Source organism: Zonotrichia albicollis, chromosome 38 (genome assembly GCF_047830755.1).
Source record: "Zonotrichia albicollis isolate bZonAlb1 chromosome 38, bZonAlb1.hap1, whole genome shotgun sequence".
In the NCBI taxonomy this organism is placed as follows: domain Eukaryota; kingdom Metazoa; phylum Chordata; class Aves; order Passeriformes; family Passerellidae; genus Zonotrichia; species Zonotrichia albicollis.
Genome location: NC_133856.1, coordinates 1,494,405 through 1,520,399, shown reverse-complemented (window position 1 = coordinate 1,520,399; position 25,995 = coordinate 1,494,405). Strand labels below are relative to the sequence as shown.

General features: G+C 69.4%; 6 protein-coding genes across 16 annotated transcripts; 2 read left to right on the top strand and 4 right to left on the bottom strand.

Moving 5' to 3' along the window:
* Positions 1-143: 143 nt before the first annotated feature.
* Positions 144-6,997, bottom strand: SLC17A7 (solute carrier family 17 member 7). Of its 3 annotated transcripts, none has more exons than XM_074531666.1 (12): positions 6,694-6,997; positions 5,219-5,450; positions 4,759-4,877; positions 4,563-4,677; positions 4,138-4,225; positions 3,542-3,628; positions 3,028-3,167; positions 2,465-2,611; positions 1,930-2,062; positions 1,318-1,428; positions 1,111-1,238; positions 144-565 (listed from the first exon to the last, which is right to left on the bottom strand). In XM_074531666.1, exons 1-12 carry the CDS (start codon positions 6,753-6,755, stop codon positions 287-289), a joined length of 1,641 nt encoding a protein of 546 aa, XP_074387767.1. In that variant the 5' UTR covers positions 6,756-6,997; the 3' UTR covers positions 144-286. The 3 variants fall into 3 exon arrangements, 2 of the variants coding, with proteins under 2 accessions (XP_074387767.1, XP_074387768.1); XM_074531667.1 differs by having other exon boundaries at positions 422-946; XR_012577742.1 differs by having other exon boundaries at positions 425-565; positions 947-1,238.
* A 152-nt stretch (positions 6,998-7,149) lies between these two features.
* On the bottom strand, positions 7,150-10,468 carry PIH1D1 (PIH1 domain containing 1). Its single transcript, XM_074531677.1, has 9 exons — positions 9,924-10,468; positions 9,760-9,823; positions 9,378-9,572; positions 9,139-9,200; positions 8,725-8,809; positions 8,386-8,479; positions 8,130-8,271; positions 7,408-7,596; positions 7,150-7,320 (listed from the first exon to the last, which is right to left on the bottom strand). Exons 1-9 carry the CDS (start codon positions 10,005-10,007, stop codon positions 7,285-7,287), a joined length of 951 nt encoding a protein of 316 aa, XP_074387778.1. The 5' UTR covers positions 10,008-10,468; the 3' UTR covers positions 7,150-7,284.
* A 148-nt stretch (positions 10,469-10,616) lies between these two features.
* ALDH16A1 (aldehyde dehydrogenase 16 family member A1) lies at positions 10,617-17,550 on the top strand. The gene is made up of 17 exons (XM_074531665.1): positions 10,617-10,847; positions 11,359-11,461; positions 11,746-11,872; positions 11,944-12,104; positions 12,330-12,407; positions 13,102-13,292; positions 13,713-13,850; positions 14,250-14,444; positions 14,712-14,816; positions 15,010-15,146; positions 15,247-15,319; positions 15,507-15,568; positions 15,846-15,923; positions 16,147-16,321; positions 16,412-16,588; positions 16,955-17,077; positions 17,291-17,550. Exons 1-17 carry the CDS (start codon positions 10,752-10,754, stop codon positions 17,450-17,452), a joined length of 2,181 nt encoding a protein of 726 aa, XP_074387766.1. The 5' UTR covers positions 10,617-10,751; the 3' UTR covers positions 17,453-17,550.
* Positions 17,551-17,666: 116 nt separating this feature from the next.
* Positions 17,667-20,217, top strand: FLT3LG (fms related receptor tyrosine kinase 3 ligand). Of its 2 annotated transcripts, XM_074531678.1 has the most exons (6): positions 17,670-18,043; positions 18,156-18,260; positions 18,433-18,486; positions 18,692-18,835; positions 19,256-19,388; positions 19,464-20,216. In XM_074531678.1, exons 1-6 carry the CDS (start codon positions 18,014-18,016, stop codon positions 19,859-19,861), a joined length of 864 nt encoding a protein of 287 aa, XP_074387779.1. In that variant the 5' UTR covers positions 17,670-18,013; the 3' UTR covers positions 19,862-20,216. The 2 variants fall into 2 exon arrangements, with proteins under 2 accessions (XP_074387780.1, XP_074387779.1); XM_074531679.1 differs by lacking the exon at positions 18,433-18,486 and having other exon boundaries at positions 17,667-18,043; positions 19,464-20,217.
* On the bottom strand, positions 20,196-22,751 carry KASH5 (KASH domain containing 5). Of its 6 annotated transcripts, none has more exons than XM_074531668.1 (14): positions 22,617-22,751; positions 22,469-22,543; positions 22,209-22,389; positions 22,075-22,124; positions 21,906-21,972; positions 21,683-21,826; positions 21,486-21,603; positions 21,327-21,377; positions 21,175-21,252; positions 21,037-21,093; positions 20,879-20,938; positions 20,663-20,727; positions 20,532-20,583; positions 20,196-20,462 (listed from the first exon to the last, which is right to left on the bottom strand). In XM_074531668.1, the coding sequence occupies exons 1-14, from the start codon at positions 22,663-22,665 to the stop codon at positions 20,220-20,222; spliced, it is 1,290 nt and encodes a 429-aa protein (XP_074387769.1). In that variant the 5' UTR covers positions 22,666-22,751; the 3' UTR covers positions 20,196-20,219. The 6 variants fall into 6 exon arrangements, with proteins under 6 accessions (XP_074387769.1, XP_074387771.1, XP_074387770.1 ...); XM_074531670.1 differs by having other exon boundaries at positions 21,486-21,600; XM_074531669.1 differs by having other exon boundaries at positions 21,683-21,823.
* Positions 22,752-22,935: 184 nt separating this feature from the next.
* On the bottom strand, positions 22,936-25,325 carry CD37 (CD37 molecule). 3 transcript variants are annotated; one of them, XM_074531681.1, is made up of 9 exons: positions 25,108-25,325; positions 24,798-25,062; positions 24,584-24,656; positions 24,378-24,502; positions 23,985-24,059; positions 23,783-23,887; positions 23,531-23,707; positions 23,373-23,456; positions 22,936-23,074 (listed from the first exon to the last, which is right to left on the bottom strand). In XM_074531681.1, the coding sequence occupies exons 2-9, from the start codon at positions 24,861-24,863 to the stop codon at positions 22,997-22,999; spliced, it is 783 nt and encodes a 260-aa protein (XP_074387782.1). In that variant the 5' UTR covers positions 24,864-25,062; positions 25,108-25,325; the 3' UTR covers positions 22,936-22,996. The 3 variants fall into 3 exon arrangements, with proteins under 3 accessions (XP_074387782.1, XP_074387781.1, XP_074387783.1); XM_074531680.1 differs by having other exon boundaries at positions 24,798-25,177; XM_074531682.1 differs by lacking the exon at positions 23,373-23,456 and having other exon boundaries at positions 22,986-23,074; positions 24,798-25,181.
* Positions 25,326-25,995: the final 670 nt, after the last annotated feature.

Here is a 25,995-nt window from a genome sequence, read left to right as displayed (position 1 = left end):
CCCTGGGACTTCCTGGGGTCCCTTTTGGGGGGTCCCTGGGTCTTCCCGACGGTCTCAGGGGGTCCCTTTTGGGGGTTTGGGGGGGTCCCCGGTGGTCGGGGGGGTCTGTGGAGGGTCTTGGGGGTCCCTTTGGGGTTCTTGGGGATCTGGGGGGTCCCTGGTGGTCTCAGGGGGGTCCCTGGTGGATCCGGGGGGGTCTCGGGAGTCCCTGGGGTCCTTTTTCGGAGGTCTTGGGGGTCTCGAGGGGGTTCCCCGGGGATTCCCTTTTCGGGGGGCGTGGCCGTTCTCAGGCCCCGCCCCCGGTGGCCGGGGTGGTCCCGGTGGCCCCGTAGCTCGCGGGGGGCCCCCCCGGAGGTCCCCCTCCCCCCACCCCTCCTTCCTCCCCTTCCTCCTCCTCCTCCTCCTCGTCGCTGGCCACGCCCCCCGGCGCCAGAGGCTCCGCCTCCTCGCGCGGCGGCTCCGCCCACGGCTGCGGCTCCCCGGAAGCGAAGACGCCGTAGAAGGCCACGCCCCCGTAGTGCACGAGCGCGGCGATCAGGAACACCCACTGCCACTCCTCGCGCGTCTGGGCCAATCAGCGCCCGCCGCGCGCCGCGCGCCGGCCAATCCGCGACGAGCGGGGGCGGGACCCAATGGAAAGGAGGGAGAGAGCGGGAAAGGGGGGTGTGTGGCCAAGGGGAGGGCGGGGAAAGAAGAGTGGCGAGGCCAAAGGGAGGGGGCGGGGCCAAAGGAGGGGGGCGGGGCCAGGCGGGCGGTGAGTGACAGGAGGGGCGGTGAGTGACAGGTGGGCAGCGCTACTCCCAAGTTCCCGTGTCCGTCTGTCCTCCCCAAGTCCCTCTGTCCCTTAAGTGTCCCCAATGTCGCCTGGGTGTCCCCAGTGTCCCCACAATCAGGGGACACACCATCTGGGACAGTGCCCCCAATGTCCCCAGTGATGTCCCCTCACCTTGTGGCGGGTCAGGGCCCCCACGATCAGGGGACACACCATGCCGGACAGTGTCCCCAATGTCCCTTCAGTGTCCCCTCACCTTGTGGCGGGTCAGGGCCCCCACGTTCAGGGGACACACCATGCCGGACAGTGTCCCCAATGTCCCTTCAGTGTCCCCTCACCTTGTGGCGGGTCAGGGCCCCCACGATCAGGGGACACACCATGCCGGACAGGGTCCCCACGCCGTTGCTCAGCCCCATCAGGACGCTGGCGTAGCGCGGTGCGATGTCCAGGTGGTTCACGTTGAAACCTGGTGGGGACAGCGGGGTCAGGGCGGGGTCAGGGATGTCCCCGGTGTCCCCAGGTGTCCCCAATGTCCCCGTGCGCACCCGAGATGGCGAAGCCGCTGAAGCCCACGGCCAGCACCAGGAAGGAGATGGCGACGGCGCGGGAGTGCGAGTAACCGACCACCAGCAGCAGCGTGGCCTCCATGCCGAACCCTGTGAGGGGACGGGACACTGTCACTGTCACTGTCACTGTCACACAGTGTCACACGCTGTCCCCACTGTCACTGACGGCCGCAGTTCATCATCCTGTGCACGTTGGTGATCACACTGTCCCTGTACCCTGTCACACACTGTCACACACTGTCACACACTGTCCCCAGTGTCACACACTGTCACACGCTGTCACACAATGTCCCCAATGTCACCTACTCCCGCAGTTCATCATCTTGCGCACGTTGGTGATCACACTGTCCCTGTACCCTGTCACATACTGTCACACACTGTCACACACTGTCACACACTGTCCCCAGTGTCACACACTGTCACACAATGTCCCCAGTGTCACACACTGTCACACGCTGTCACACAATGTCCCCAATGTCACCTACTCCCGCAGTTCATCATCTTGCGCACGTTGGTGGTGGACATTGTCACTGTCCCTCTGTCCCTGTCACACTGTCCCCAGTGTCACACAGTGTCCCCAGTGTCACCTACCCCCGCAGTTCATCATCTTGCGCACGTTGGTGGTGGACATGAGGCCGCGCGAGCGCAGGAAATCGGCGATTTGCCCCCCAATGGGCACCACGATGGTCATCACCAGGTGAGGGAGAGCCGACAGCAATCCCACCTGGCAGAGAGAAATAAATTATATATAAATAAAATATAATAACTGAATAAATCCATTATCTGTAAATAAAATAACAGAATAAATCAATTATCCCTGATGGGCACCACGATGGTCATCACCAGGTGGGGCAGGGCTGACAGCAATCCCATCTGTGGGTCACAGTGGTTTTTCGGATATTTTTGGGCTGGTTTTAGGTGGTTTTTGGGGTTTTTTTGTGCCCACCTTCCTGATCTCGAAGGCAAAGCCCTCCTCAAAGTAGGCGGGCTGGCTGATGAGCAGCAGGTAGAAGGTCCAGAGGGTTTTGGGGTGTTTTGGGGTGTTTTTGGGGTATTTTCTGTGGGATTTTTTTGCGGATATTTTGGTGTGGTTTATTTTGGGTTTTTTGGGTTTTTTTGAGCCCACCTTGCTGATCTCGAAGCCGAAGACCTCCTCGAAGTAGGCGGGCTGGCTGATGAGCAGCAGGTAGAAGGTCCAGCTGCGGCAGAAGTTGGCCACGATGATGGCGTACACGGGCATGGAGGTGAAGAACTGGCGCCAGGGCGTGGCCAGCTGCGGGCAGGGGGGGAAGGCTGACCTCAGGACATCCCCAGGACACCACTGACCACCCCCAAACACCACTGACCACCCCTGACCACCCCAGGACACCACTGACCACCCCCAAACACCACTGACCACCCCTGACAACCCCAGGACACCACTGACCACCCCCAAACACCACTGACCACCCCTGACCATCGCTGACCATCCCCAGGACACTGCTGACCATCCCTGACCACCCCCTGACACCCCCAGGACACCACTGACCACCCCTGACCACCCCTGGACACCCCCAGTGCCCCCCAGTGCCCATCCCAGTCTAACCAGTAGTGGGTTACTTCCCATGCTCTCCCCGATGCCCATCCCAGTGACCATTCCCAGTGACCCCAGTGACCATTCCCAGTCCCTCCCAGTGCTCCCAGTCTAACCAGTAGCGGGTTGCTGCCCACGCTCTCCCCGATGCTCTCCTCGATGTATTTCCGCTCCTCGGGCGAGATCGTCGGGTGCTGGGCCGGGCTCTCGTAGGACACCAGCACCCAGAACATGTACCAGAGCACCCCAAAACTGCCTGAGGGATACTGGGGTTACTGGGGATACTGGGGATACTGGGAGCACTGGGGGGACTGGGAATGATCAATGGGAGAGGGACCACAGCACCCCGAAACCGCCTGGGGGATACTGGGGTTACTGGGGACAGGACAATGGGGTTACTGGGAGCACTGGGAGGGGGCCCCAAAGGGGCTCGGGGGGTCCCGGGCGAGATCAGGGTTCCTGAGGGGTCCCGGGGGTCTCAGGGGGTCCTGGGGTGGGCAGGGGTCTCAGGGGGGGTATCAGGGGGTCCCAGGGGGTCCCAGGGTGGGCGGGGGTCTCAGGGGGGGTATCAGGGGGTCCCAGGGGGTCCCGAGGGGCTCAGGAGGTCTCAGGGGGTCCCGGGGGTCTCACCGTAGACGTAGAACACGGAGCTCCACCCCGTGTACTGCACCAGGACCCCGGCCAGGGGCATGGCCACCACGGCCCCTGCGTACGAACCTGGGGGGGCAGGGGGCGTCAGTGGGGACCCCCAAACCCCCAGGGACCCCCAGGGACCCCCCCATATCCCTGGGACCCCTCCGGGACTCCCCCAGACCCCCAAATCCCCATAGGACCCTGGCCAGGGGCATGGCCACCACGGCCCCTGCGTACGAACCTGGGGGGGCAGGGGGCGTCAGTGGGGACCCTCGGGATCCCCCCATATCCGCCTGTCACCCCCAGACCCCCCCAGACCCCCCGAAGCCCTCAGACCCACATTACCGCAGAAGGCCGTGGTTGCCAGGCAGCTTCCAAAGCCCCCTAAACCCCCTGAGACCCCCGAAGCCCCCAGACCCCCATTACTGCACAAGGCTGTGGTGGCGAGCTGGCTCCCAGACCCCTCAAAGCCCCCCCAGACCCCCTGAAGCCCCCAGACCCCTCCTCATTACCGCAGAAGGCCGTGGTCGCGAGGCGGCTCCCAAAGCCCTCAGACCCACCCAGACCCCCCGAAGCCCCCAGACCCCCATTACCGCAGAAGGCCGTGGTCGCGAGCCGGCTCCGCTCCAGGGGCGGCGCCCACTTGCTCCAGATGCCGTGACAGGCGGGGTAGGTCACGCCCTGCCGGGAAAGGGGTGGGGTCAGCGCGGGACACGCCCACCGGGACACGCCCCGATGGGCAGGGACACACCCAACCCCGGCCACGCCCCAACCCCAGCAACTGAACAGCAAAACCCACCCGGAAACCGCCCCAAATACCCCACAATACCCCAAAACCCCCCAAAAACAAACACCTCAAAAATGCCTCAAAACCATCCCAAACACAGCCCAAAATCCCCCAAATCCACGCCAAATTCCCTCCTTATCTCCACCAGGCCCTGCATGACGCGCACGGTGATGATGCAGCCCCAAACACACCCAAACACACCCAAAATCCCCTGAATTCACCCCAAATCACCTCCACCAGGCCCTGCATGACGCGCACGGCGATGACGCAGCCCACGTGCGCGCGCGCGGCCGACGGGATCAGCATGTTGAGCACCGAGGTGGACACGATGGCCAGCCCGAACACCCTGCGGGGACACCCGGTGACACCTGGGACACGCCTGGGCCGGCCCCGCCCCCGGCCCCGCCCCCGGCCCCGCCCCGCTCACCTGTTGGCGGCGAATTTCTGTGCGATGAAGCCGCCGGGGATCTGCGTGACGATGTAGCCCCAGAAGAAGGAGCCGTGGATCATCCCCACGGTCTCGGGGTCCCAGTTGAACTGGGCGCGCTGCGGGGAGGGGTCGCTGGGGCGGGGCGGGGCCTGGACACGCCCCGGACACGCCCTGGGCACGCCCTGGGCATACCTTGGACATGCCCTGGGCAGGTGCATGTCCCCCGCACCTGGCTGTGTCTCCACAGTGACCGCACACCTGTCCCCACAAGTGACACCAAACTGACCCCACACTTGACCCCATACGTGACCCAGAGCTGACCCCACAGGTGCCCCCGTACCTGTCTGCGGGCGGGGTTGACCCTGCCGGACCCATACCTGCCCCCTCACCTGTCCGTGGGTGGGGTTGACCCCTCACCTGTACGTGGGCGGGGCTGACCCCGTAGCTGCCCCCTCACCTGTCCGTGGGCGGGGTTGACCATGCTGACCACGGCCACGCCCAGGTTGCAGCGGATGCCGAAGCTGATGCAGAAGCCGATGCCGCAGAGGATGGCGATGCCGTAGCGCCGGGGCAGCCCGCAGAAGGTGCAGTCCAGCACCGGGGGGCGCGGGGCCACGGGGGTCCCGCCCGTGAGCCCCCCGGAGCTCAGCTCCAGGCTCTCGGGGTCGTCCTGGCGGCGCTCCAGGAACCTGCGGGACACCGGGGGCTATGGGGGCACTGAGGGGACACCGGGGGCTATGGGGGCACCGGGGGCATTGGGGGTCCCACGCCAGCCCCGAGCTCAGCCCCAGGCTCTCGGGGTCGTCCTGCTGCTGCTCCAGGAACCTGCACGGCCGTGGCCCTTTTGCCCCGTGTCACCCCGTGTCCCCGTGTCCCTTTTCCCCCGTGTTCCTTTTCCCCCAATCCCTCTGTGTCCCTTTTCCCCGGTCCCCCCCGTCCCCAATGTCCACCGCCTCGTGTCCCCGTGTCCCTTTTCCCGTGCTATGTCCCTGTGTCCCCCCTGTACCCCCGTGTCCCATTTACTTCCCCGTGTCCCCACGTTCCTCTCCCTGTGTCTCTATGTCCCTTTTTCCTCTGCCATGTCCCCCCTCGTGTTCCTTTTCCCTTCCATGTCCCCGCCGTGTCCCCTCCTATCCCCCATGTCCCTTTTCCCCCACCATGTCCCCATCTCCCCGGTGTCCCCCCTGTCGCCCCCATGTCCCCGGGTCCCCCATGTCCCCCCCCAGTGTCCCTTTTCCCCCTCGTGTCCCCATGTCCTCCCCGTGTCCCCAGCCCTTTCCTGTCCCCCCCCCGCAGCCGATTAAATCTCTCTCTAATCCCCGCGGTGGCGGCGACAGCCGGGAGGGGGACACGGGGGGGACGGGGGAGGGGCCGGGCCGGGGACACGCGTGGCACGGACACGAGCGGGGGAGGTGACACGGGGGGACACGGGGGTGAGACACCCGAGACGCCCCAAAAGCCCCCGGGAAACCCAAAAACCCCCCCAAAAAACCCCCTGGGAAAGTGACACCCCCAAGCCCCCCCAAAACCTGATCCCCCAAAACCCCCGGAAAGCCCGACCACAAATCCCCCCGGATTCCCCCGGAAAACCCAAGACCCCCAAACTTGATCCCCCCCAAAGTCCCAGGGTAACCCGAGACCCCCCTAAAAAACCCCAGAAAACCCAAGAACCCCCAAAACCCTGGCAAACCCGACCCCAAATCCTCTACGGCAAAGACACCTCCCAAACCTGACCCCCCAAAACTCCCGGCAAACCCAAGAACCCCAAACCCCCAAAACTCGACCCCAAAACCCCCCGGAAAACCCGACCCCCCTCAAATCCTTCCAGAAAACCTGACCCTCCCAAACCTCAACAGACCCTCCCCAAACCCGGGGGTCTCACCAGCGCAGCTCCCCCAGGACCCCTCCCCATCCCCATCCCAGGGGTCTCACCGGTGCAGCCGGCCCAGCCCGGCCCCCAGCTGCCTCCTGAACTCCTCCCTGTTGAACTCCATCGCCGCCTCAAGGCTCCACCATCACCGCGGGACCCCCGGGACCCCCCCAAAATCCCCCGCGCCCGGCGCCGCTCCCGGGGCCGCTCCCGGGCAGCTCTGGGCGCCCCCCCGGCCCCCCCGGCCCGGATCAGCCCTAAATCCCCCAAATCCCCCCCGCCCCCCCCCCAAATCTCCCATGCGCCGGGGGGGGGCACCGGGGGGGGGGGGGGCACGGACCAATCAGAGCACGGGATATCGGTTTGGCTTTTATTGGGGGGTTTCGTACCAAAAAAAGGGGAAGGGGAGGGGGCTGAGGGGTCGGGGGGGGCTCTGGACAATCCTGGGGGGGTCCCTGAGTGGCTGGGGGGGCTCAGGAGCATCCTGAGAACGGCCCCAAAGAGGTCTGGGGGTCCTGGGGGGTCCGGTGGGGGTCCCGGGTGGGTTTTTTTGGGGGTGCCGGGTGGGATTTTACAGGGGCTCCCGGGTGGGTTTTTTGGGGGGTCCCGGGTGGGTTTTTTGGGGGTCTCCTGGGGGTCTTTCCGGGAGTCCCTCACGCCCGCAGCAGCGGCATCGTCACGGTGAGAACCTGCGGGGGGCGTGGCCACAGGTCAGCGGGGGGGCGTGTCCCCGGTGGGAAGGGGGCACGTCCCTCCCCCGCGGTTGCCATGGTTACCTTGGAGCGGCGGTGGAAGCGCGCGCGGCACCGCGCGGGGTCGGCGCGCATGCGCAGCGGCAGCCCCAGCTCCAGCAGCGCTCCCTGGCGGCCCGGAGGAGCCTCGGGAGCGCCCCCCGGCGGCGGCGCGGGGCGCAGCAGCAGCAGCCGCTCCTCGCTCAGCCCCAGCCACAGAGAGCCCGCCCCCTCCTGGGCGGGGCCAGGGTGAGGACACGCCCACTGCGCCCCGACCCCCCCCAGGATGGTGTAGACCCCACCCAGCACAGCCCCCAGTGCCCCCCAGCTCATCCCAATTCCCCCCCAGTCCCTCCCAGTACAAACTAATATAACCCAGTCCCTCCCACGTCTCTTCTTGGTTACCCTCAGCCCCCTCCAGTTGACCCCAATTCCCCCCCAGCCCCTCCCAGTATCCCCAATTCCCCCCCAGTCCCCCCCAGTATCCCCAGTATCCCCAGTCCCTCCCAGTATCCCCAGTTCCCCCCCAGTCCCCCTCAGTATCCCCAGTCCCCCCCCAGTATCCCCAGCCCCCCCAGTATCCCCATTTCCCCCCCCAGTTACCCCCCAGCCCCCCCAGTATCCCCAGTTCCCCCCAGTCCCCCCCAGTATCCCCAGTTCCCCCCAGTCCCCCCCAGTATCCCCAGTTCCCCCCAGTATCCCCCAGTATCCCCAGTCCCCCCCAGTCCCCCCCAGTATCCCCATTTCCCCCCCAGTCCCCCACTCACCACCTGGCCCAGGTGCACCCGCGCCTGCAGCTCCCGCGGCTCCTGAGCCGAGGGTGAGGCCACGACCACGAACGGGGGGGGCCCGGGGGTCTCAGGGGTATTTGGGGAGGGGTCCCGGGGGTCCCCGTCACCCCGGCAGCTCCTGGATGCGGGGCTGGGGTCAGGCTGGGAGGTTCTGGGTGTGTTTGGGGTATTTGGGGAGGGTCCCGGGGGTCCCAGGGTGTTTTGGTTTAATTTGGGGAGGGGTCTCGCTCACCCTGGCAGCTCCTGGATGTGGGGCTGGGGTCGCGCCCGGATGTTCTGGGCCGCGATGGAGCCGAGGCAGCGCCGGTTCCGCAGCACGCGCCAGCCTGGCAATTGGGGAGGGTCCCGGGTTATTGTGGGGAGGGGTCCCGGATTATTGTGGGGAGGGATCCCGGGTTATTGTAGGGAGGGGTCCCGGGGGTCCCGGGCAGCACCGGTTCTGCAGCATGCGCCAGCCTGGGGCAATTTGGGGAGGGGTCCCGGGGGGATCAGGGGTAATTTGGGGAGGGGTCCCGGGGGGGTCAGGGGTAATTTGGGGAGGGGTCTGCCCCCCTGGAGCCCCCAGACTCACCAGTGAGCTCCAGCTCCACCCCGTACTTGTCCGAGAGCCCCTCCAGGGCCACGGTCAGGAAGAACTCCAGGTACAGGGGGTCGGCCTGGAGACCCCAGACCCAATTCACACCTTGACCCTCCACAGGGAGACCCCAGACCCAATTCACACCCTGAGCTCTCCACAGCGAGACCCCAGACCCAATTCACACCCTGACCCTCCCCAGGGAGACCCCAGACCCAATTCTCCACCCCAACCCACCCGGAGGCACTTCAGACCACCCCCAGATCCTTCCAGAAGCCCCCAGACCCCAATTTAGCTTCTCAACCCTACCAGGAGGGTCCTGAAGAAGCCCGAGTTCGCCCCCAGACCCCATTTAACCCTCCCAGACCCCTGCAGAAGCCCCCAGACCCCATTTGACGCCCCCAGCCCCACCTTGAGTGTCCTGAAGAACCCCGAGTTCACCACCACGTCGTAGGCCGTGCAGCCCCTTCCCCCTGCGGGGGTCACAGCAGGGTTGGGGGGGTATTTTGGGGAAGGGTCTCTGGGGCACGGGGGGTATTTTGGGGAGGGGTTTTGGGGGGGGGTATTTTGGGGAGGGATCTCTGGGGCGGGGGGTATTTTGGGGAGGGGTCTCTGGGGCAGGGGGGGTATTTTGGGGAGGGGTCCCTGACCTCGGTCCAGCTCGGCGTGCGGCTCCCCCAGGCTCATGGGGATGCGGAAGGAACCATCGGGGCCGGGGGGGTCCCGCAGGAGCTGCTGCAGCCCCGGAGGGGGCACGGGCGGCGGGGGCGGCACCTCGGGCGAGTGGCAAACGTTGAGGAACACCTTGGGACCCCCGCCCGCCTCGCGGGTCTTCACACAGAAACCTGGGGGGGAAAAATGCACCAAAATCCACAGCAACCCCCCCAGAATGCACCTTGGGACCCCTTCCCGCCTCGCGGGTCTTGACACACAGACCTGAGGGGAGAGGAATCCAACAGAGCCCAACCCAAATCCAAGAGAGCCCCCCCAAAACCCACCCGAGCGCACAAAATCCACCCGAGCCCCCCGTACCCGGCTGCGGGGTCACGGCCCGGGCGGGGCCGGCGCTCGGCGCCTCCTCAGGGTCCGGGGCCACCTGCGGGAACCGGGAGCGTCAGGACCGGGATCGGCACCGGGAGCGGAACTGGGATCAGAACCGGCACCGGGAGCGGAACCGCACCGGCCCCGGGCCCCACCTGCAGCAGCAGCCGCCGCAACGCCGCCGCCTCCTCCTCCTCGTCCGCCTCCAACTCGGCCGAGAGCAGCGACGGGTCCGCCATGATCCGGGAGGCCCCGGGAACCGCCCAGGACTCCCCGGGAGCCCCGAAACCGCTCCCGGCCCCCCGGGCCGCCCTCACCGCTCCTGCTCCTCCCGCCACTTCCGCTTCCGGCGCGGAGCCGTCCCCATGGTTACCGAGACAGCTCTGACAACTTCCGCCCAGTCTCGGTGGTTCCGGTGCCGCTCTGGCCTCATCCGGTGAATCTCGGTGGTTCCGGTGCCGCTCTGGCCAAAACCGGGGAATCTTGGTGGTTTCGGTGCCGCTCTGGCCACTTCCGGCAAAATCTCGGTGGTTCTGGTGCCGCTCTGGCCACTTCCGGTGAGTCTCGGTGGTTCCGGTGCCGCTCTAGCTACTTACGGTAAATCTCGGTGGTTTTGGTGCCGCTCTGGCCACTTCCGGGGAGTCTTGGTGGTTCCGGTGCCGCTCTGGCCACTTCCGGCAAATCTCGGTGGTTCTCGTGCCGCTCTAGCCACTTCCGGTGAATATTGGTGGTTCCGGTGCCGCTCTGGCCATTTCCGGCAAATCTCGGTGGTTTTTGTGCCGCTCTGGCCACTTCTGGTGAATCTTGGTGGTTCCGGTGCCGCTCTGGCTACTTCCGTCAAATCTCGGTGGTTTTGGTGCCGCTCTAGCCACTTCCGCTGAATCTCGGTTGTTCCGGTGCCGCTCTGGCTCGCATCGCTCGTCTCGGTGGTTTCCGGGGCCTCTCTGGCTCGCCCCGCCCGTCTCGGTGGTTGCTCGGCGGTGATGGCGGCTCTGGCGGCCCTTGGGGCTCCCTCGGTCCCCGAAATCTTCGCCACCATGGAGGAGGGGCCGATCCCATGCGCGCCCAACCCGGGCGAGGTGAGGGCGGCCCTGGGGGTCCCCCTGAGGGTCCTGGGGGGGCTGTGAGGGGGCTTCGGGGGGGTTCTGGGGGTCCTGGGGGGGCTCGGGGGGTCCTGGGGGTTCCCTCAGAGTCTGGGGCGGTCTCGGGGGGCTCTTGGGAGCCTCCTCAAGACTCGGGAGGGGTCTGGAGGAGTCCCGAGGGAAATAATGGGGCTGGGGGAGGCACCGGGGGGTATTGGGGGGGGGTTTGGGGGGTTCTGTGAGGATGGGGGAGTTCTCCTGGGGTGCTGGGGGGGTCCCAGGGGTCTTGGGAATCCTGGGGGGGTCCCGGTCCCGGGGGCAGCCCGGGGTGCCGTGGTTGCGTCGGGGTCAAAGTTCCCCCGTGGGCCCAAGGTCGTTTGGGGGTGTGGGGAGGGCTGGGCCGGGGCTGGGGGGTCCCGGGGGGTCTCAGGGGGTCCCAGAGGGGTCTCAGGGGGTCCGGGGGGGGGGTCCTGGGGAGGGGTCCCATTGTGTCCCCCCTGTCCCCCAGGCGTGGCTGGAGTCGCACGGGCGCAGCCTCGGACACTTCGTGAACGGGACCTGGCTGAGACCCGAGGGGAGGGAGAGACTCGAGTGCCGCGAGGCCGCCACGGGTACGGGGACAGGGACTGGGGACACCGAGGGGACACTGAGGGGCAGGGGACACACAGGGAACAGGGTGCCGTGAGGCCACCATGGGTGTGGGACACACAGGGGACACCGAGGGGACAGGGACAGGGATTGGGGTCAAGGGCCAAGGTCACAGGTTTGGGGTCACTGGGGCAGACCAGGGCCAGGGATTGGGGCAGGGTCATGGGGGTGGGCTCAGGGTTGGGGTTTGGGGTCAGCAGTCCGTGGTCAATGTCCAGCGGTCAGTCTCCATCCCGTGTGTCCCCAGGCCGCGTGGTGGCCGCGGTGCCCTCCGGGGACAGCTCGGACGTGGCCGTGGCCGTGGCAGCGGCAGCAGCGGCAGCCGAGGCCTGGGCAGAGCTGGGGGGGCCCCAGCGGGGGCAGCACCTGGCCAGGTGAGTGACCCCTGACCCCGGGTGACCCCGGGTGACCCCTGTGTGACCCCCTGACCCCCGTGTCCCCCCAGGCTGGCCGCCACGCTCGAGGGTGACCGTGGGGTGGCCCTGGGGGCGCTGCTGGCCCTGGCCGGGGGGCGCCCCCTGTGCCGGACGCTCGGGGCTGAGCTGGAGCTGGGGTTGCGGCCGCTGCGGGGGCTGGAGCCCCCCGAGGGCGGGTGGCGCCCCCTGGGTGAGTGCCACTGTCCCCAAAGGGTCCCCAGGGGGTCCTGAAAGTGTCCCCTGGGCCCCTGGGGGAGTGCCACTGTCACCAAAGGGTCCCCAGGGTGTCCCCTGGGCCTTTGGGTGAGTGTCACTGTCACCAAAGGGTCCCCAAGGTGTGCCCATGGCCCTTGGGTGAGTGTCGCTGTCCCCTGGGTATCCCCTGGGTGTCCCCCATGTCCCCCTGTCCCCTCAGGGGTGGTGGCCCTGGTCCTGACCGGTCCCTGCTCGCTGCCGGAGCTGCTCTGGAAACTGGGGCCGCTCCTGGCCATGGGTGAGTGCAGGGGGGACAAACAGGGACAAATGGGGACACTGGGGACAAATGGGGACAAATGGGGACAGCTGTTCTGGGCTGTCCTTGGGAGGGTGGCCCTTTTGGGGTCCCACCATTCTGGGGTGTCCCTGCGGGGAGTCCCAGCAGTTTTGGAGTGTCCCAGTGTCCCTTTTTGAGGTCCTAACGCTGGGGGGCCCAGCCCTGGGGGGGTTCCAGCCCTAGGGGGGCGCCCCTTTTGGGGTCCCACGGTTCTGGGGTGTCCCTGGGGGTGTCTCAGACCCCTTTGGGGTCCCAGGGTTCTGGCCACACCAGGTGCCAATATCAAAATCCCAGTACCCATTGGTTTGACCGCAGCATCCCAGAATTCCCACTTCTTCCTGGTCAAACCACCACAGGGGTGTCTATGGGGGGGTCCCAGCCACCTTTGCGGTCCCATCCATCCCGGTGTCCCTGAGGGGGTCCCATGGTTTTGGGGTATCCCAGCGTGGTCCTAGCCCCCTTTGGGGTCCCAGGGTTTCGGGGTGTCTATGGGGGGGTCCCAGGCCTAGGGGGCGTCCCAGGGATGTCCCAGCCCCCTTTGGGGTCCCAGGGTTTTGGGGTGTCCCTGGGGGGTCCCAGGGTGGTCCCAGCCCCTTTTGGGGGTTTCGGGGTGCCCCTGTTTGGGTGTCCCAGCCCCCTTCGGGGTCCCCCCCAGGGAACACGGCCGTGCTCGTGGCCCCCCCGGCGGCGGCGCCGCCACTGCTGCTGCTGGCGGAGCTGGGCGGGGAGGGGGCGGCGCTGCCCCCGGGGGTCCTCAACGTCCTGGCGGGACCCCCGGCCCTGCCCCGGGCCCTGCGCGACCACCCCGGGATCGGCGCCGTCACCTGGATGGGAACGGCTGCGCAGGTACGGGGGACTCGCCCAGGGGCCACGCCCAGGGGGAGGGGACAACAACGGGACCACCCTCCCAAAGTGGGGTCCGTGTTCCCTCTCCCCATGTCCCTGTCCCTGTCCCTGTGTCTCCCTCCCCAGGCCGATCTCCGGTGCCGCCTCTGGGGGTCCGTGTGCCCTGTCCCTGTGTCCCCTGCGCTCATGGGCTGTCCCTGTCCCTGTGTCCCCTGTGCCCATGGGCTGTCCCTGTGTCCCCTGTGCCCATGGGCTGTCCCTGTCCCTGTGTCCCCTGCGCTCATGGGCTGTCCCTGTCCCTGTGTCCCCTGTGCCCATGGGCTGTCCCTGTGTCCCCTGTGCCCATGGGCTGTCCCTGTGTCCCCTGTGCCCATGGGCTGTCCCTGTCCCCACATGCTGTCCCCGTGTCTCCCTCCCCAGGCCGATCTCCGGTGCCGCCTCTGGGGATCCCCGCTGCGGGGGCCACGCCTGGGGGGGGGTCCCCGGGGGGGCCGGCTCGTTGTCATCGTGCTGGACTCGGCCGACCTGGACAGCGCCAGCGCTGCCGCTGTGGCCACGGTAGGGCTGGGGGCTCGGGGGGTTTGGGGGGGATTTTGGGGGTTTTTCAGGTTTTTGGGGGGGGGGGCTTTTTGGGGAGGTTTTGGAGGACTTTTGGGGTTTTTGGGGGGGGATTGTGGGGGTTTGCTGGTTTCTGAGGGTTTTTTTGGTGAGCCTTTCGGGGAGGTTTCAGAGTTGTTTTTTTTGGGTTTTTTTGTGGGTTTGGGGCAGTTTTTCAGGAGGAGGTTGGGCTTGTTTCGGGGCTTTTGTGGGGGATTTTTGGGAGGCGTTTTTGGGTTTGTTTCGGGGTCGGAGTGTGCGTTTCCTTGGTCTGTCCCTGCTGTCTCTGCTGTCTCTGCTGTCTCTGCTGTCCCTGACAATGTCCCTGACAGTGTCCTTGCTGTCCCTTTGTGTCCCCAGCTGCCCGCCTCGGGGGGCTGCGTGCTGCTGGCCCAGGACTCGGTGGTCCCGGCGCTGGAGCGGCGGCTCCGGGCCCGGCTCGGGGGGCTGCGCCTGGGGGACCCCACGGACCCCCGGACCGAGGTGGGGCCGCTGCCCCCCGGGACGCCCCCGCCCGAGGAGCTGCTGAAGGAGGCGCGGGAGGAGGGGGCGCAGGTGACCCGGGGGGACACGGGGGTGGCGCGGGGTGGGGAGGGGGATACGGGGTGTGGGGTTTTGGGGGGGGCTTGGGGGGTTCCTTGATATTGGGGTGGGCAGGGGAGGGGAGTTTGGGGTGTTTTCTGGGGGAAATTTGGAGGTTTTTGGGGTGTGGGGGAGTTTGGGGGTTCCTGGATATTGTGGGGTCCCTTCGGGGCTGCCCCGGGTGTCGCTCTGAGTGTCCCCCCCCTCATTGGGACCGCCCACCCCTATTTTTGCTCCCAGGTTTTCCAGGCTCCTCTGCCGGTGCTGGTCGGGGGGGGGCGGCGTTTCTACCCCCCCACGCTGATTTCGGGGGTGGCCCCGACCTCGCGCTGCCTGCGGGAGCCGGTGGGTGCCCCTGGGGGGGCTTGGGGGGGTCGGTGGTGCCCTTGGGTACCCTCTGAGCGCCCCTGGGGGGACTTGGGAGTACCCCTGACTGCTCCTGGGGGGGGCTTGGGGGGGGTCGGGGGTGCCCCTGGGGGGGCTTGGGGGGGTCAGGGGTGCCCTTGGGGACCCTCTGAGCGCCCCCTGTGCCCCCCAGGTCCCGGGGCCGGTGCTGGTGTTGCTGCCCGTGCGCAGCCCCTCCGAGGCCGTGGCCGTGGCCTCGGCGCTGCCCCACGCCACTGCTGCCGCCCTCTGGGCCCAGGACATCACTGTGGCCTTGGACACGGCGGACAGGTGACCGCCCCCAGCCCTGACCCCGAGGGCAGGAGTGACCGGCACCCCCTGACCCTAAGGCCAGGCCAGGAGTGACCGCTGAGCGCCGACCCCTCCACAGGCTGCCCCATGGCCTGGTGTCCCTCAACTCCCTGGAGCTGCCCGAGCCCTTCGGGGACTCTGACCTGCATGAGGTGAGGGGAGCCAAGGGGGGCTCTGGGGGGGCTCCAGGGGGGTCTGGGGGGTCCTGGAGAAGCCAGAAGGAAATGGAGGTGTCCTGGGGGGGGGGGGGGGGTGGGTGGGTTTTGGGGGTCCCCAGGGTGGGGGTTGGGGGTCCTGTGCCGTTGCAGATGGGCTCTGCCCCCCCCGCACTCCTTCCAGGCACTGCGAGAGTTCGGGTGCCCCCCCTGGGAACAGCCCCCCAAGGCGGAGGAGCCGCTCAGGTACCCCCTGATGGGACAGGGACTCCTCCCCAGGACGGAGACCCCAAACTTGGGCGGTCCCAGGACAAGAACTCCAAGTCTGGGACCCCAGTTTAGCACCGCAGGATCCCCTTCTTCCCCCCACCTGGGGTGGTCCCAGCCCCATCCTGCCCCCCCAGAGGGTCCCGTGTGCCCCTCAGGACCCCCCTGATTGTTCCTCTTGTGGGGGTCCAGGTGCCCCCAATGCCCTTCCCACGGCCATGCCCTTTGACCCCTGTGTCCTTTGTCCCCCCCGCAGCCCCCTGGTGACCCTGGATGACCCCAGCGATCCCGAGCTGGCCCAGGCCGTGGCCGCCGCCCGCGGGGCCGCCCCGGGGTGAGTGCGGGGGTGGGTTGGGTGACCCCCGGGGGTGTCCCCAACCCTTCCAGGGGTGTCCCCAAACCCCCAGGGGTGTCCCCGACCTCCCCCGAGGTGTCCCCGACCCCCCCAGGGGTGTCCCCAAACCCCCCCGGGATTTCCCCGACCCCCTCAGGGGTGTCCCCGACCTCGGGACCCCTCGGGGAGGGGGCTCGGTGCCCGACCCCCTCATCCCCCTCAGGTGGGGGCGGCTGCCGGGGGCGTCGCGGGCCCGGGTGCTGCGGGGGGCGGCGACGGCGCTGCCGGGGGGTCCCGGGACCCCCGAGGACGGCGACGGCGGCGACACCGGCGGGAGCCTGCGGGGGGCGCTGCTGCGCTGGGCGGAGCGAGCGGAGCGCGCGGGCGGGGCCGTGCAGGTGGGCGTGGTCAAAGGGGGTGGGGAAAGGGGCGCGTCTGTTCCGTGAGTGGGCGTGGCCTCTGACCGGGCGTGACTAATCCCGCTGCAGGAGCTGCCCGGGGGGCGGGCCCTGTTGACGAGGCGGCCGCTCGGAGTGCTGGGCGTGGCCTGGGGTTGGCCCCGCCCCCTGGCGCTGGAGTTCCTCCTCCCGGCGCTGGCGTTCGGGAACGCGGTCGTGGTGGTGGCGCCCCCTGGCGGCGCCGGTGCCGCACAGCGGCTGCGGAAGGTGCGGAACCGAGACCCCCCCCCGTGATGCCCCCCTGACCCCCGGGTGACCCCCATGTGCCCCCTGCGACCTCCGGGAGCTCCCCTGTGTCCCCCCCGGACCTGACCTGTGCCACCTGTGCCCATCGCGTTCACCCCGAACCCCTCCGGGACTCCCCCGTGCCCCACCGGGGGACACCCATGATGCCCCCCTGACCCCGGAGTGACCCCCACGTCCCCTCCCGACCCTCCTGTGTCCCCCCGCACCTCCCCTGTGCCCCCTCTGCCCATCGCGTTCCCCCCCGAACCCTCCGGACCCATCCCCCCGTCCCCTTCCATCACCCGGACCCCCCCTCCGGTGACGCTGCCCCCTCGCCTGTGTCCCCAGTCTCTGGTGGACGCGGGGCTGCCGAGGGCGGCCCTGTCGGTGCTTCCCGGCGCTTCCCGGGGCTGCGGACCTCGCCTGGCGCGGCAGCGCCCGGACGGGCTGTGGCTGTGCGGGGGGGACGCGGTGAGTCCGGGGGCGGTGCGGGACATTTGGGGGGGGGGACAGTGTGGGGACACGGGGGAGGGGACAGCGGAGAGCACGCGGGGGAAGGGGGGTGGGCACTGGGACGTTTTGGGGCTCCCGAGCCGTGGGACGGCTGCTGTGGGGGATTTTGGGGTGGGGGGGACACTCCCCGGCTGTCCCCAGCTGTCCTCGCTCATGTCCCCCCCTCCCCAGGACTGTGACTGGGCCTCTGCCGCGAGCGTTCCCCGCGTTTGGGGGGTCCCGGCGGGGCTCCTGGGGGCCTCGGGGCAGGAGCCCCCCCCCGGCACGGAGCGGGAGCTGGAGCTGCGCTGCACCCGCCCCCGCTGCCTTTGGCTGCCGGGGGGCGCCCCCTGAGACCCCCCCCCAAATCTGCGGGGAGTTCGGACCTCGCGCTGTGCCCGTCCAGCCCCGCCCCTCGGGACCCCCTCCCCAATAAAGCGCTCCGAGCCGCAGCCGCTGTCGTGTCTGTGTTTGGAGGGGACCGCGGGGGTCTCGGGCTGCAGTGGGGGGGGGGATATTTTGGGGGGGACATTTTTGGGGGTGCCCCGCCCCTGCACGTGCCCGGACGCCCCGGCCCCCCTCCCTCGCTCGGGGCAGCCGCACCCAAAGCTCAGCGGGGCCGGGCGGGGGTCCCGAGCGCCGGAGCCCCGCGGGGTTGGGGCGGGGGTCCCCGGCGTGAGGAAGGGGCTCTTGGGGCCCCGCGGGGTGGGTGCGAGGGGGCGGCTCGGCGCGTCCCGCTGCCCTCTCGGGTTTCCTGGGCCCCCTCCCGGCCCGCTCCCACTTTCGCTTTCGGCGGCGGCTCCGCGGCGGCCCGAGGGGGGTCCCGGGGGATCCCGAGGGGGTCCCGGGGGGGTTCCGGGGGGGCTCCGGTAGCGCTCGCGCGTCCCCGTGCGCCGTCCGCAGCTCGGCACCGCCATGGACGTATCCCCCCCTTGCTCTGCTCTGGTAAGTGGGGAACCCTCGCACCGCCCCCCCCCCCCGGTAATGTGCTCCTCCGGGACCCCCGCGAGAGCCCCTCCGGGACCCCCTGAGGGCCCCCCCGGTGCCGCCCCCGCAGGTGCCGCCAATCCTGCTGCTCCTGGCCTTGCCCGCCCTCGGCAGCTGCTGCTCGTTCGGCTTTAACCCCATCAGCAGCACCTTCAGCGCCCACCTGAACAACCTGGTGAGACCCCCACGGAACCCCCCGAGACCCCCCCAAACTCCCTCATTCCCAGGGAAGGGTCCTGAAAACCCCCTGACTGCGCCCCTTCACCCCCAAAGGGTCGCTGGGGACCCCCTGAGCGCCCCCTCAGCCCTCCGGGCTGTTTTTGGGGACCCCCTGACCCCTCCCACAGAGCCCCTGGCTGCTCCTCGACTACCCCGTGGCGATGCCCAGCAACCTGGAGCTGGTGAGCGAGACCCCCGTTCCCACGTGTGCCCCCCACCCCCAAATCCCTCCCTGTTCCTGCCCTCCCTGAGACCCCTGACCCCCCAAATCCCTCCCTGCTCCTGCCCTCCCTGAGACCCCTGACCCCCCAAATCCCTCCCTGCTCCTGCCCTCCCTGAGACCCCTGACCCCCCAAATCCCTCCCTGTTCCTGCCCTGGCCCCCCAGGACAGCACCTGCTCTGATCTCTGGGGGCTTCACTTTGGGGCGCTGGCTGTGCAGCGGATGCTGGGGGTGGCGGGCAGGGACTTGGCCCCCCTGCTCAGGACCCTCCTCGCCCAGCTGCACTTCGTGGCCGAGTGTCACATCCAGGTGGGTGGGGGTCCCTGGGGAGGCTCATGGGGGGCTGGGGGTCCTGGAGGGGGGGGAATTGGGGGGCTCTGGGTGGTCCAGGGGAGGCCAAGGTGAGTCTGGGGTCTGAGGGGCTCTGGGGTCCCCACAGGGGTCTGGGGGTTCCCTGAGGTGTTCAGGGTTACTCTGGGGGTCTTGGGGTCTCTGGGGGTTCCCTGAGGTGTTCAGGGTTACTCTGGGGGTCTTGGGGTCTCTGGGGGTTCCCTGAGGTGTCCAGGGTAACTCTGGGGGTCTTGGGGTCTCTGGGGGTTCCCTGAGGTGTCCAGGGTAACTCTGGGGGTCTCGGGGGGTGCAGGAGCTCTGGGGCATTTCTGGCATTTCCCAGGGTGGCTCAGAAGGGGTCTGGGGTCTCCCGGGGGGGCTCCTGTGCCATCTCCCCAGGACCCCCAGGGCTGTGTCCGGCTGGAGAGGGTGAACGTGTCGCAGCTGCTGGAGACCCTGGCGCAGCACCTGGGGGGGCTGCAAGGGAGACCCCCCCATTTTCCCGGCTGCGCCCGCTTGCGCTGCCGCCCAGGTACCCCCCGGGACCCCCGGGAGACCCCCATAACCCCCCTACCCCGGGCAGCTGCTGACCCCCGTCTCCCCCCAGGCCCGGCGCCGAGCAGACCTGCTGAGCGGCAGGAGCAGCACGAGGGGACCCTGGGGGCCAGGCAGGGCCCCCCCAGCCCCGCTGGACACGGGCTGCTGCTGCTGGGGGGACTTGGAGGGGCCCTGGGCCTGCTGGCGGTGCTCTGGGCACTGTGGAGGAGACCCTGTGCCCAGGTGGGGACACTGGGGGGCACTGGGGGCACTGCAGAGGGTGGCGAGGGCACGGGGGGCGCTGTGTGTGTTGGGGACACTGGGGACACGGGGGGTGCTGGCTGTCCTGGGGACACTGGGGGCTGTCCTGGGGTCACTGGGAGCACTGGGAGGCACTGGGAGCTCATTCCCCTCAGCGCCCCCCAGCCCTCACAGGGACCCCCGACACTGGAGCAGGATGGCACCTGAGTGGCCGAGCGGTACCTGGGGACAGACACGGTACTGGGAGGGCTCCTGCATATTGGGATCACTGGGAATACTGGGAATGCCCTGAGGACCGTCAGGCCCTCACCCTGTGCCACTGGTGAGAGTCGGGGACCCCCCAGCTCCCTGCTGGAAGCCCCCGGGGGCCACACCAGCATCTGCAGAGCCACGGAGGGACCCAGGGAGGGGCCCGGCCTGGCCCCGTGCAGTGCCCATAAAGCTGATGCTGACACCCCGGCTCTGGCCCTGCGTGAGTGCACTGGGAGGACTGGGACAGGGTTTGGGGGAGCCGGTACAGACTGGGACGGACACAGCGCTGCCCAAACGGCCTTTACTGGGGGTCTCACAGGGGCGGGGGGCTCCGGTGGCGCAGCTGGGGCTGGGGCCACTGGCGGGGCAAGAGGTGGAGCAGGGCCAGCAGCGCCAGCAGCACCAGAGCCCACGGTGACAGCAGCAGCGTCCACGGTGACAGCGGCACCTGGGGCGCCACCGCCTTGGCCACCTCCTCGGGGCTGCCCTCCAGGCCTCCTCCTGCTGTCCCTGCCTCCTCCTCCTCGGCCTCCTCCTCCTGCTTGTCCCCCGTGTCCTGGGCAGAGCCTCGGGGTCACTCGGTGGCCGTGGTGGCCCTGCAGGGTCCCCCCGAGCCCACCCTTACCGGGCTCGCCGTGGCCTGGAGCTCCAGCTGGCCGCGTGGGGACCACGGGCGCCTGTGTGAGGAAGAAGAGGGTGAGGACGCCGAGGTGAAGGCTCCCGAGGACGTCCCCTGCCCACGTGTCCCCCCCCTACATGGCCCAGGCGTCCCGCATCTGGCCAAGCTGCTGCCTCAGCCGCGTTGTCTCCAGGCGCAATTCCTGCGGGGGAGAAGGGGGTGTCACCCTGGCTCCTTGGCCCCCACACATGGGGCCATGGGGCTCTGCTGTGCCCACCGTGGGGCTCTGCTGTGCCCACCCAGGGGCTCTGTGGCCGCTGTCTGGGCCCACACCGAGGGCAGGTGTGCTGTACCTGCACCATCCGCTCGTACTCCTCCAGTGCTGCTGTCAGCTCCTGCGCCCTCTGCCCTGCCTGCGGGACAGGGCCTGGACATGAGGGGCTGGGGGACAGGGCCAGGGGCGGCCCTGGTGACAGCTGAGGTTGTGGCAGAGTCACTGAGCAGCGCTCACCTGGGCAAGGGCAGTGTCCCGGGCAGAGAGCAGGGCAGTGCCACGGCAGAGCTGGGCCTGGGCAGAGGGATGGGGACAGGGATTCGTGTCAGTGTCACTGTCCAACACAGCCCCCAGCTCCACGGCCACCGTGCTCACCTCCAGGCTGGCCACCCGAGCCGCCTGCGCCTGGAGCTGCTCCCGCAGTCCCTGGCCCTCGGCGAGGAGCCGCTGGTTCTGCCAGGGGTGAAACAGGGCTGGGGTTCCCTGTGGCACTGCCCCGCTGGGGCAGCCCCCAGTGCCAGGCTGACCTCCTCCTGCAGGCCCTCAGCCCGCGAGCACAGGCTGCGCTGCTCCTTCTCCTGGGGAGGGAGGGAGGGAGGGAGGGCATGGCCATGAGGGGACACCGGCTGTGAGGGGACACTGTGTGACAGCGTGGCACCACGGGGCACCTCCGCTCAGCCTCTCACCGCGTGCCGTGCCTGCCGCCGCAGCTCGGTGTTCTCCTCCTCCAGCCGCTTCACCACGGCCTTCATGTCATCCAGCTCCTCCACGGCTGCCCTGGCCTGCTCCAGCGCCTGCCGGCTGCTGCCAGGGGCAAACGGCGCTTCAGCCTTGCCAGGACGCAGTCCCAGACCCCAGCCCCTCGGGAGCCCCTCGGGAGCACCTTCGCAGCTGCGCCTGGAGCTGCGCAATCTCCTCGGCCAGGCGGGCGTTGAGCTCCTCGGCCAGCTCGGCGTCCCGCTGCAGTTTGGTGTTCTGGGCCGCCAGCTGCCGGGCACGGCTCCGCAGCCCCGCGGCCTCGGCGCTGCTGGGGAGTCCCACAGGTCCTGGGGTGCTCCTGGGAGCACAGCCAGGGATGGCGGGGTGTCCCCACAGTGGGCACTTACGGGCTGGTGGTGTCCGTGTTGTCACCCTGGAGCTGAGCGGCTGCTGGGGATGCGCGTCCTTCGTCCTCTGTGGGACAGGACACAGTGGGCTGGGTTTGTGTCCCCATCGGGCTGGGTTTGTGTCCCCATCGGGGCCACCCCAACTCCCTTTTCCTGTGCCAATGCCCACCTGCTGGCACTGCTCCTATGTCACCAGTGACCACATCCTGCTCCTCGTCCCTGCACGGACGGAGCCGTGGGTCAGCACCACTGACCGGTCCGGCTGGCACAGGGCACCGGGCCCATCTGCCTCTGGGCACTGACCCGTCCTGCCGGCACGCTGCGATCCAGGCGCCCATGGCGCTGCGGAACCGGCTCCAGTCCAGGGCCGTGCCCGCGGCCGCGGGGTCCAGGGCCTCCTGCAGCGCCCGCAGTCGCCCGTCGTGCCCGCTGTGCCCGGTCATGGCCGCCACGTACTCCACCACCCGCTGCGGCTGCACCAGCCCTGTGCGGGTGGACCAAGGGCTCAGAGACCACCACCTCAGCCTGGCTGCAGCCACCTCGGCCCCAGGGGCTGCGGCTACCTGTACGCTCGGGGTCGCAGGCAGCGAAGGTGCAGTCCAGGGCGAACTCGTCCGAGCAACCGCTCTCGGCAGGGGCTGAGAGGGGGACACGCGTTATGGAGGGGCCCGGCGCCTCGCCACCCACCCCGCTCCCTCATGGTGCCCGCACCTGGCAGGGGGATGACGGCGCCCGGGGCGCAGGGAACCTCTGCAGCCATGGTGTTCGGGGTGCTCCGGGGCGGTGTCGCGGGTCCCGGGAGTTTCGGGGGGTCCCGAGAGCGCCGCTGAGGTGTTGAGGGGGAGCCGTTGGGGGGGGGGGGGGGGGGCCGGGAATCGCCTCACGGCGAGGAGAGGGGGCGGGGCCTGGCGCGAGCCCTTCCCGCTCAGAGAGAAAGGGGCGGGGTAGACAAAAGAGGCGTGGTCAGAGGGAAGGGGCGTGGCCTTGCTGCTCCGCGCGCTCCCGGTCCCGTCCCGGTTCCGCTGCTTCCCAACAGCTTTTATTGAAGCTCAAAGCCCTCCGCGCTTCCCCCCCGCACCACCCCGGCCCCCTCAGAGCCCCCGCAGCAGCTTCTCGTAGCGAGAGTCCAGGTTCCGGAGCAGGAACATCGACAGCATCAGCAGGGAGAGCTGGGAGAAGAGAGCAGGATCAGCCCCCCCCCAACCCTCGGACTCCTGACTCCCGACTCCCCTCTCGGCCACCCTGAACCCCCTCCGACCCTTTTGGCCACCCTGAATCCCCTAGGACCCTCCCCTGAACCCCCCCTGCCCCCCCCAGCCCACCCCACCTATGGGCCCACAGCCTTCCAGCCACCACAACTCAGGGCATCCCCCCCCAGCCCTCCGAGCACCCCCAGCTCAGCCCCTCCACCCCAAGGCATCCCCCCCAGTCCTCCGAGCGCCCCCAGCCCCAGGGCATCCCCCCTACCTCCCCCAGGCCGATGCCGACGCAAGCCCCCACGATGGTGACCAGGTTTCCGGCCAGCCAGCTCTGGACTGTCTCCTTGCAGCCCTGGGGTGACAGCTGGGGGGTCACCTGGAGCCCCCCACGGAGCTCCAGGACCCCCCGATTGCCCCGTGCCTCACCGTGGGGAAAGTGTCCTGGGGGGCGGCCGTGGGGCAGCGGCCATGGGGCAGCACCCCCGGGCTCCCGTGGGTGCTGTTGGGTGCCCTGAGGCAGGAGCAGGCGATGGCTCTGTCCCCGTCCCCGTCCCCATCGTGCTGCTCCCAGTCCTGGGGTCCCTTCCAGCCACAGCAGCCGAGCTGGGAGGGGGGCAGAGGGTCAGTGTGGTGGCCGTGAGGTGGTCCTGGGCTCCTTTTGGGGGGAGGGGGTCTCACCTGCTGCTGGACAGCGTCCCAGCTCTCGTGGGGGTCCCCAGGTGGTCCCTGGGCTGGGTAGCTGCGGATCAGCTCCTCGGCGTAGGCGGCCACCTTGGCAGCCAGCTGGGGACAGGGGTCAGCACAGCCTCGCCCCCCGAGCCCCGGGGTCCCCCCCCGAGCCCCGGGGTCCCCCCAGCTGGGACGGGGCCCCTGCACTCACAGCGGCGCGCTGCGTGTAGACGATGATGGCCACGGTGATCTGGGCAGCGAGGAGCAGCAGCAGCAGCCCGAAATACTTCGGGGGCAAACGGGGGGGTGGGGGTCAGCCGGACCTGCCCCCAGCCCCTCCGCGGTTAGCCCGACCTGCCCCCCAGCCCCTGGAGGTGGGGGTCAGCCAGACCTGCCCCCAGCTCCTCCGGGGTCAGCCGGATCTGCTCCCCAGCCCCTCCCCACCCCACAGGGTCCCCCTCTCCCCGCTGCTGTCCCCCCGGTCGGTGCAGGATGTGGTGGCACCACGTGTCCCTGCGGTCACCCCAGGAAGTTGCAGCACAGCCACCCCGCACCCTCCCGGTTCCCCGAACCCCCCCGGGCCCCCCCGAGCCCCCCGACTCACCAGCCCCAGCATGGCCTTGACCTCCTTGAGGGCCCCCAGGCAGCCCAGGAAGCCCAGGAGCATGGTGGCCATGCCGACCCCCGAGAAGCCGTAGGAGCAGAGCCTCAGGCTTAGCAGCGGCGACCCTGGGGACACCGAGGGGGGGTCAGGGACCCTCTGGGGGTGCCGCAGCTCTTGGGGTGCCCCCCGATTTGGGGACGCCTTACCCAGCACGGCGGCGAAGCTCTGCCGGTCGAACAGCACCCAGAAGCTGAAGGCGAGGAGGAGGATGCCCAGGAACTGGGGGGGAGCGCAGGTCAGGACACGGGGGACCCCCAGTGCCCCCCCAGCACTGGGAGGTTGTTGTCCCCCCGCCAGGGTCCTCTCAGGTCCCCCCATCTCCCCCCAGCCCCTCAAGTCCCCCCCCCCAGCCCCACTCACGAAGAAGAAGAGGTTGAGAAGGAAGAGGAAGCACTTGGTGCAGCCCAGGCAGCTCTTGGGGCTCATGGCTGCGCTTCGGGGGTCGCACCCGAACGGACCCCGAGCCCGCCCCGAGCCTGAACCGTCCCCGGGCCCCGGTTCCCCTCCCGCCCCGCCCGGCGCCGCCGCCTCGGGACCCGCGGGAAGCGCCGGGGGCGGCGGAAGCGCCGCGGAGGCGTCGCCCCGGGACCCCCACGGACGGCGGGGGCCGTGACCCCGGTGTGACCTCCGGTGTGAGCCCCGGGAGCGGGGCCGTGACCCCCGGTGTGACCCCCAGTGTGACCCCTGGGACCGGGCGGTGACCCAGGGGGTCCCGGTGGGCTGCGGGGGAGGGGCCGAAACCGGGAGAGGGCGGGACCGGACAATGAATGACGGGCAAAAGGGAGGGGCCTATGCGGGGGGCGGGACCGAGCAATGAGTGACGAGCCATGGGGCGGGGCCTCTGCGGGCGGGGAGGTGGCCTCACATCAGCCCCGCCCATGTACCGATCGCCGCTCCGCTCACGTGATGCGCGCCCCGCCCCCGCCGGTGTCACGTGACGGCGGCAGGGCCCACGTGTTCCGGGCGCGATGGCGGCGGCGGCGGCCTCGGCCCAGCGGGGCGGCGGCGGCGGCGGAGGAGGCGGCAGCGATCCCGGGGCCGATCCCGGAGCCGGGGCCGGCGGCGGCGAGCCCGCCCCGCCACCAGGGGGCGGCGGTGAGTGGGGGGAGCGGCGGGACCGGCGGCGGGGCGCGGCCTGTGCGGCCCGGGGCGGCGGCGTCCGGGGTCGGTGGGCGGCCGGTGCTGCCCGGTGAGCGCCCCGCTGTCCGCAGGGACCTCCTCGGACCAGATCATGCAGACCGGGGCGATCCTGCTGCGGGCGTGAGTAGGGGAGTGGCGGGAGAACGGGCGGGGCCGGGGGGGACAAGGGGCGGCTTGGGGACACGGGGCGGGAGACTTGGGGACTTGGGACCGGGAGGAGACTGGAGGGACAAGGGGATAGCTGGGGACTTGGGACTGGGAGGGGACTTTGGGGACACTGGGGGGACACGGGGTGACTTAGGACTGGGAGGGGACTGGGGGGACACGGGGATTGCGGAGGGACTTTGGGGACACAGGGAGGGAGGGGGACTTGGGACTGGGGGGGTCACAGGGTGAGGGGGGACTTCGGGGACACAGA

What these genes read in the sequence shown, in the direction of transcription:
- SLC17A7 (XM_074531666.1), bottom strand. Translation starts at nt 6,755, where the DNA reads ATGGAGTTCAACAGGGAGGAGTTCAGGAGGCAGCTGGGGGCCGGGCTG. An exon ending in TGGGCAGCAACCCGCTACTG is followed by an intron (nt 2,612 to 3,027) that starts GTTAGACTGGGA and finishes CCCTGCCCGCAG; the next exon opens with CTGGCCACGCCCTGGCGCCA. An exon ending in CAAGATGATGAACTGCGGGG is followed by an intron (nt 1,429 to 1,929) that starts GTAGGTGACACT and finishes GTCCCCTCACAG; the next exon opens with GGTTCGGCATGGAGGCCACG.
- PIH1D1 (XM_074531677.1), bottom strand. Translation starts at nt 10,007, where the DNA reads ATGGCGGACCCGTCGCTGCTCTCGGCCGAGTTGGAGGCGGACGAGGAG. An exon ending in GGCCGTGACCCCGCAGCCGG is followed by an intron (nt 9,573 to 9,759) that starts GTACGGGGGGCT and finishes TTTCCCCCCCAG; the next exon opens with GTTTCTGTGTGAAGACCCGC. An exon ending in GGTGGAGCTGGAGCTCACTG is followed by an intron (nt 8,480 to 8,724) that starts GTGAGTCTGGGG and finishes CCCAATTGCCAG; the next exon opens with GCTGGCGCGTGCTGCGGAAC.
- ALDH16A1 (XM_074531665.1), top strand. Translation starts at nt 10,752, where the DNA reads ATGGCGGCTCTGGCGGCCCTTGGGGCTCCCTCGGTCCCCGAAATCTTC. An exon ending in GCCTTGGACACGGCGGACAG is followed by an intron (nt 15,147 to 15,246) that starts GTGACCGCCCCC and finishes ACCCCTCCACAG; the next exon opens with GCTGCCCCATGGCCTGGTGT. An exon ending in AAGGCGGAGGAGCCGCTCAG is followed by an intron (nt 15,569 to 15,845) that starts GTACCCCCTGAT and finishes TCCCCCCCGCAG; the next exon opens with CCCCCTGGTGACCCTGGATG.
- FLT3LG (XM_074531678.1), top strand. Translation starts at nt 18,014, where the DNA reads ATGGACGTATCCCCCCCTTGCTCTGCTCTG. An exon ending in CCCCCCCTTGCTCTGCTCTG is followed by an intron (nt 18,044 to 18,155) that starts GTAAGTGGGGAA and finishes CCGCCCCCGCAG; the next exon opens with GTGCCGCCAATCCTGCTGCT. An exon ending in TGGCCGAGTGTCACATCCAG is followed by an intron (nt 18,836 to 19,255) that starts GTGGGTGGGGGT and finishes CCATCTCCCCAG; the next exon opens with GACCCCCAGGGCTGTGTCCG.
- KASH5 (XM_074531668.1), bottom strand. Translation starts at nt 22,665, where the DNA reads ATGGCTGCAGAGGTTCCCTGCGCCCCGGGCGCCGTCATCCCCCTGCCA. An exon ending in GGCGGCAGGCACGGCACGCG is followed by an intron (nt 21,378 to 21,485) that starts GTGAGAGGCTGA and finishes CTCCCTCCCCAG; the next exon opens with GAGAAGGAGCAGCGCAGCCT. An exon ending in ATGCGGGACGCCTGGGCCAT is followed by an intron (nt 20,584 to 20,662) that starts GTAGGGGGGGGA and finishes TTCCTCACACAG; the next exon opens with GCGCCCGTGGTCCCCACGCG.
- CD37 (XM_074531681.1), bottom strand. Translation starts at nt 24,863, where the DNA reads ATGAGCCCCAAGAGCTGCCTGGGCTGCACCAAGTGCTTCCTCTTCCTT. An exon ending in GAGCTTCGCCGCCGTGCTGG is followed by an intron (nt 24,503 to 24,583) that starts GTAAGGCGTCCC and finishes CGGTGTCCCCAG; the next exon opens with GGTCGCCGCTGCTAAGCCTG. An exon ending in GGGACGCTGTCCAGCAGCAG is followed by an intron (nt 23,708 to 23,782) that starts GTGAGACCCCCT and finishes CCCCCCTCCCAG; the next exon opens with CTCGGCTGCTGTGGCTGGAA.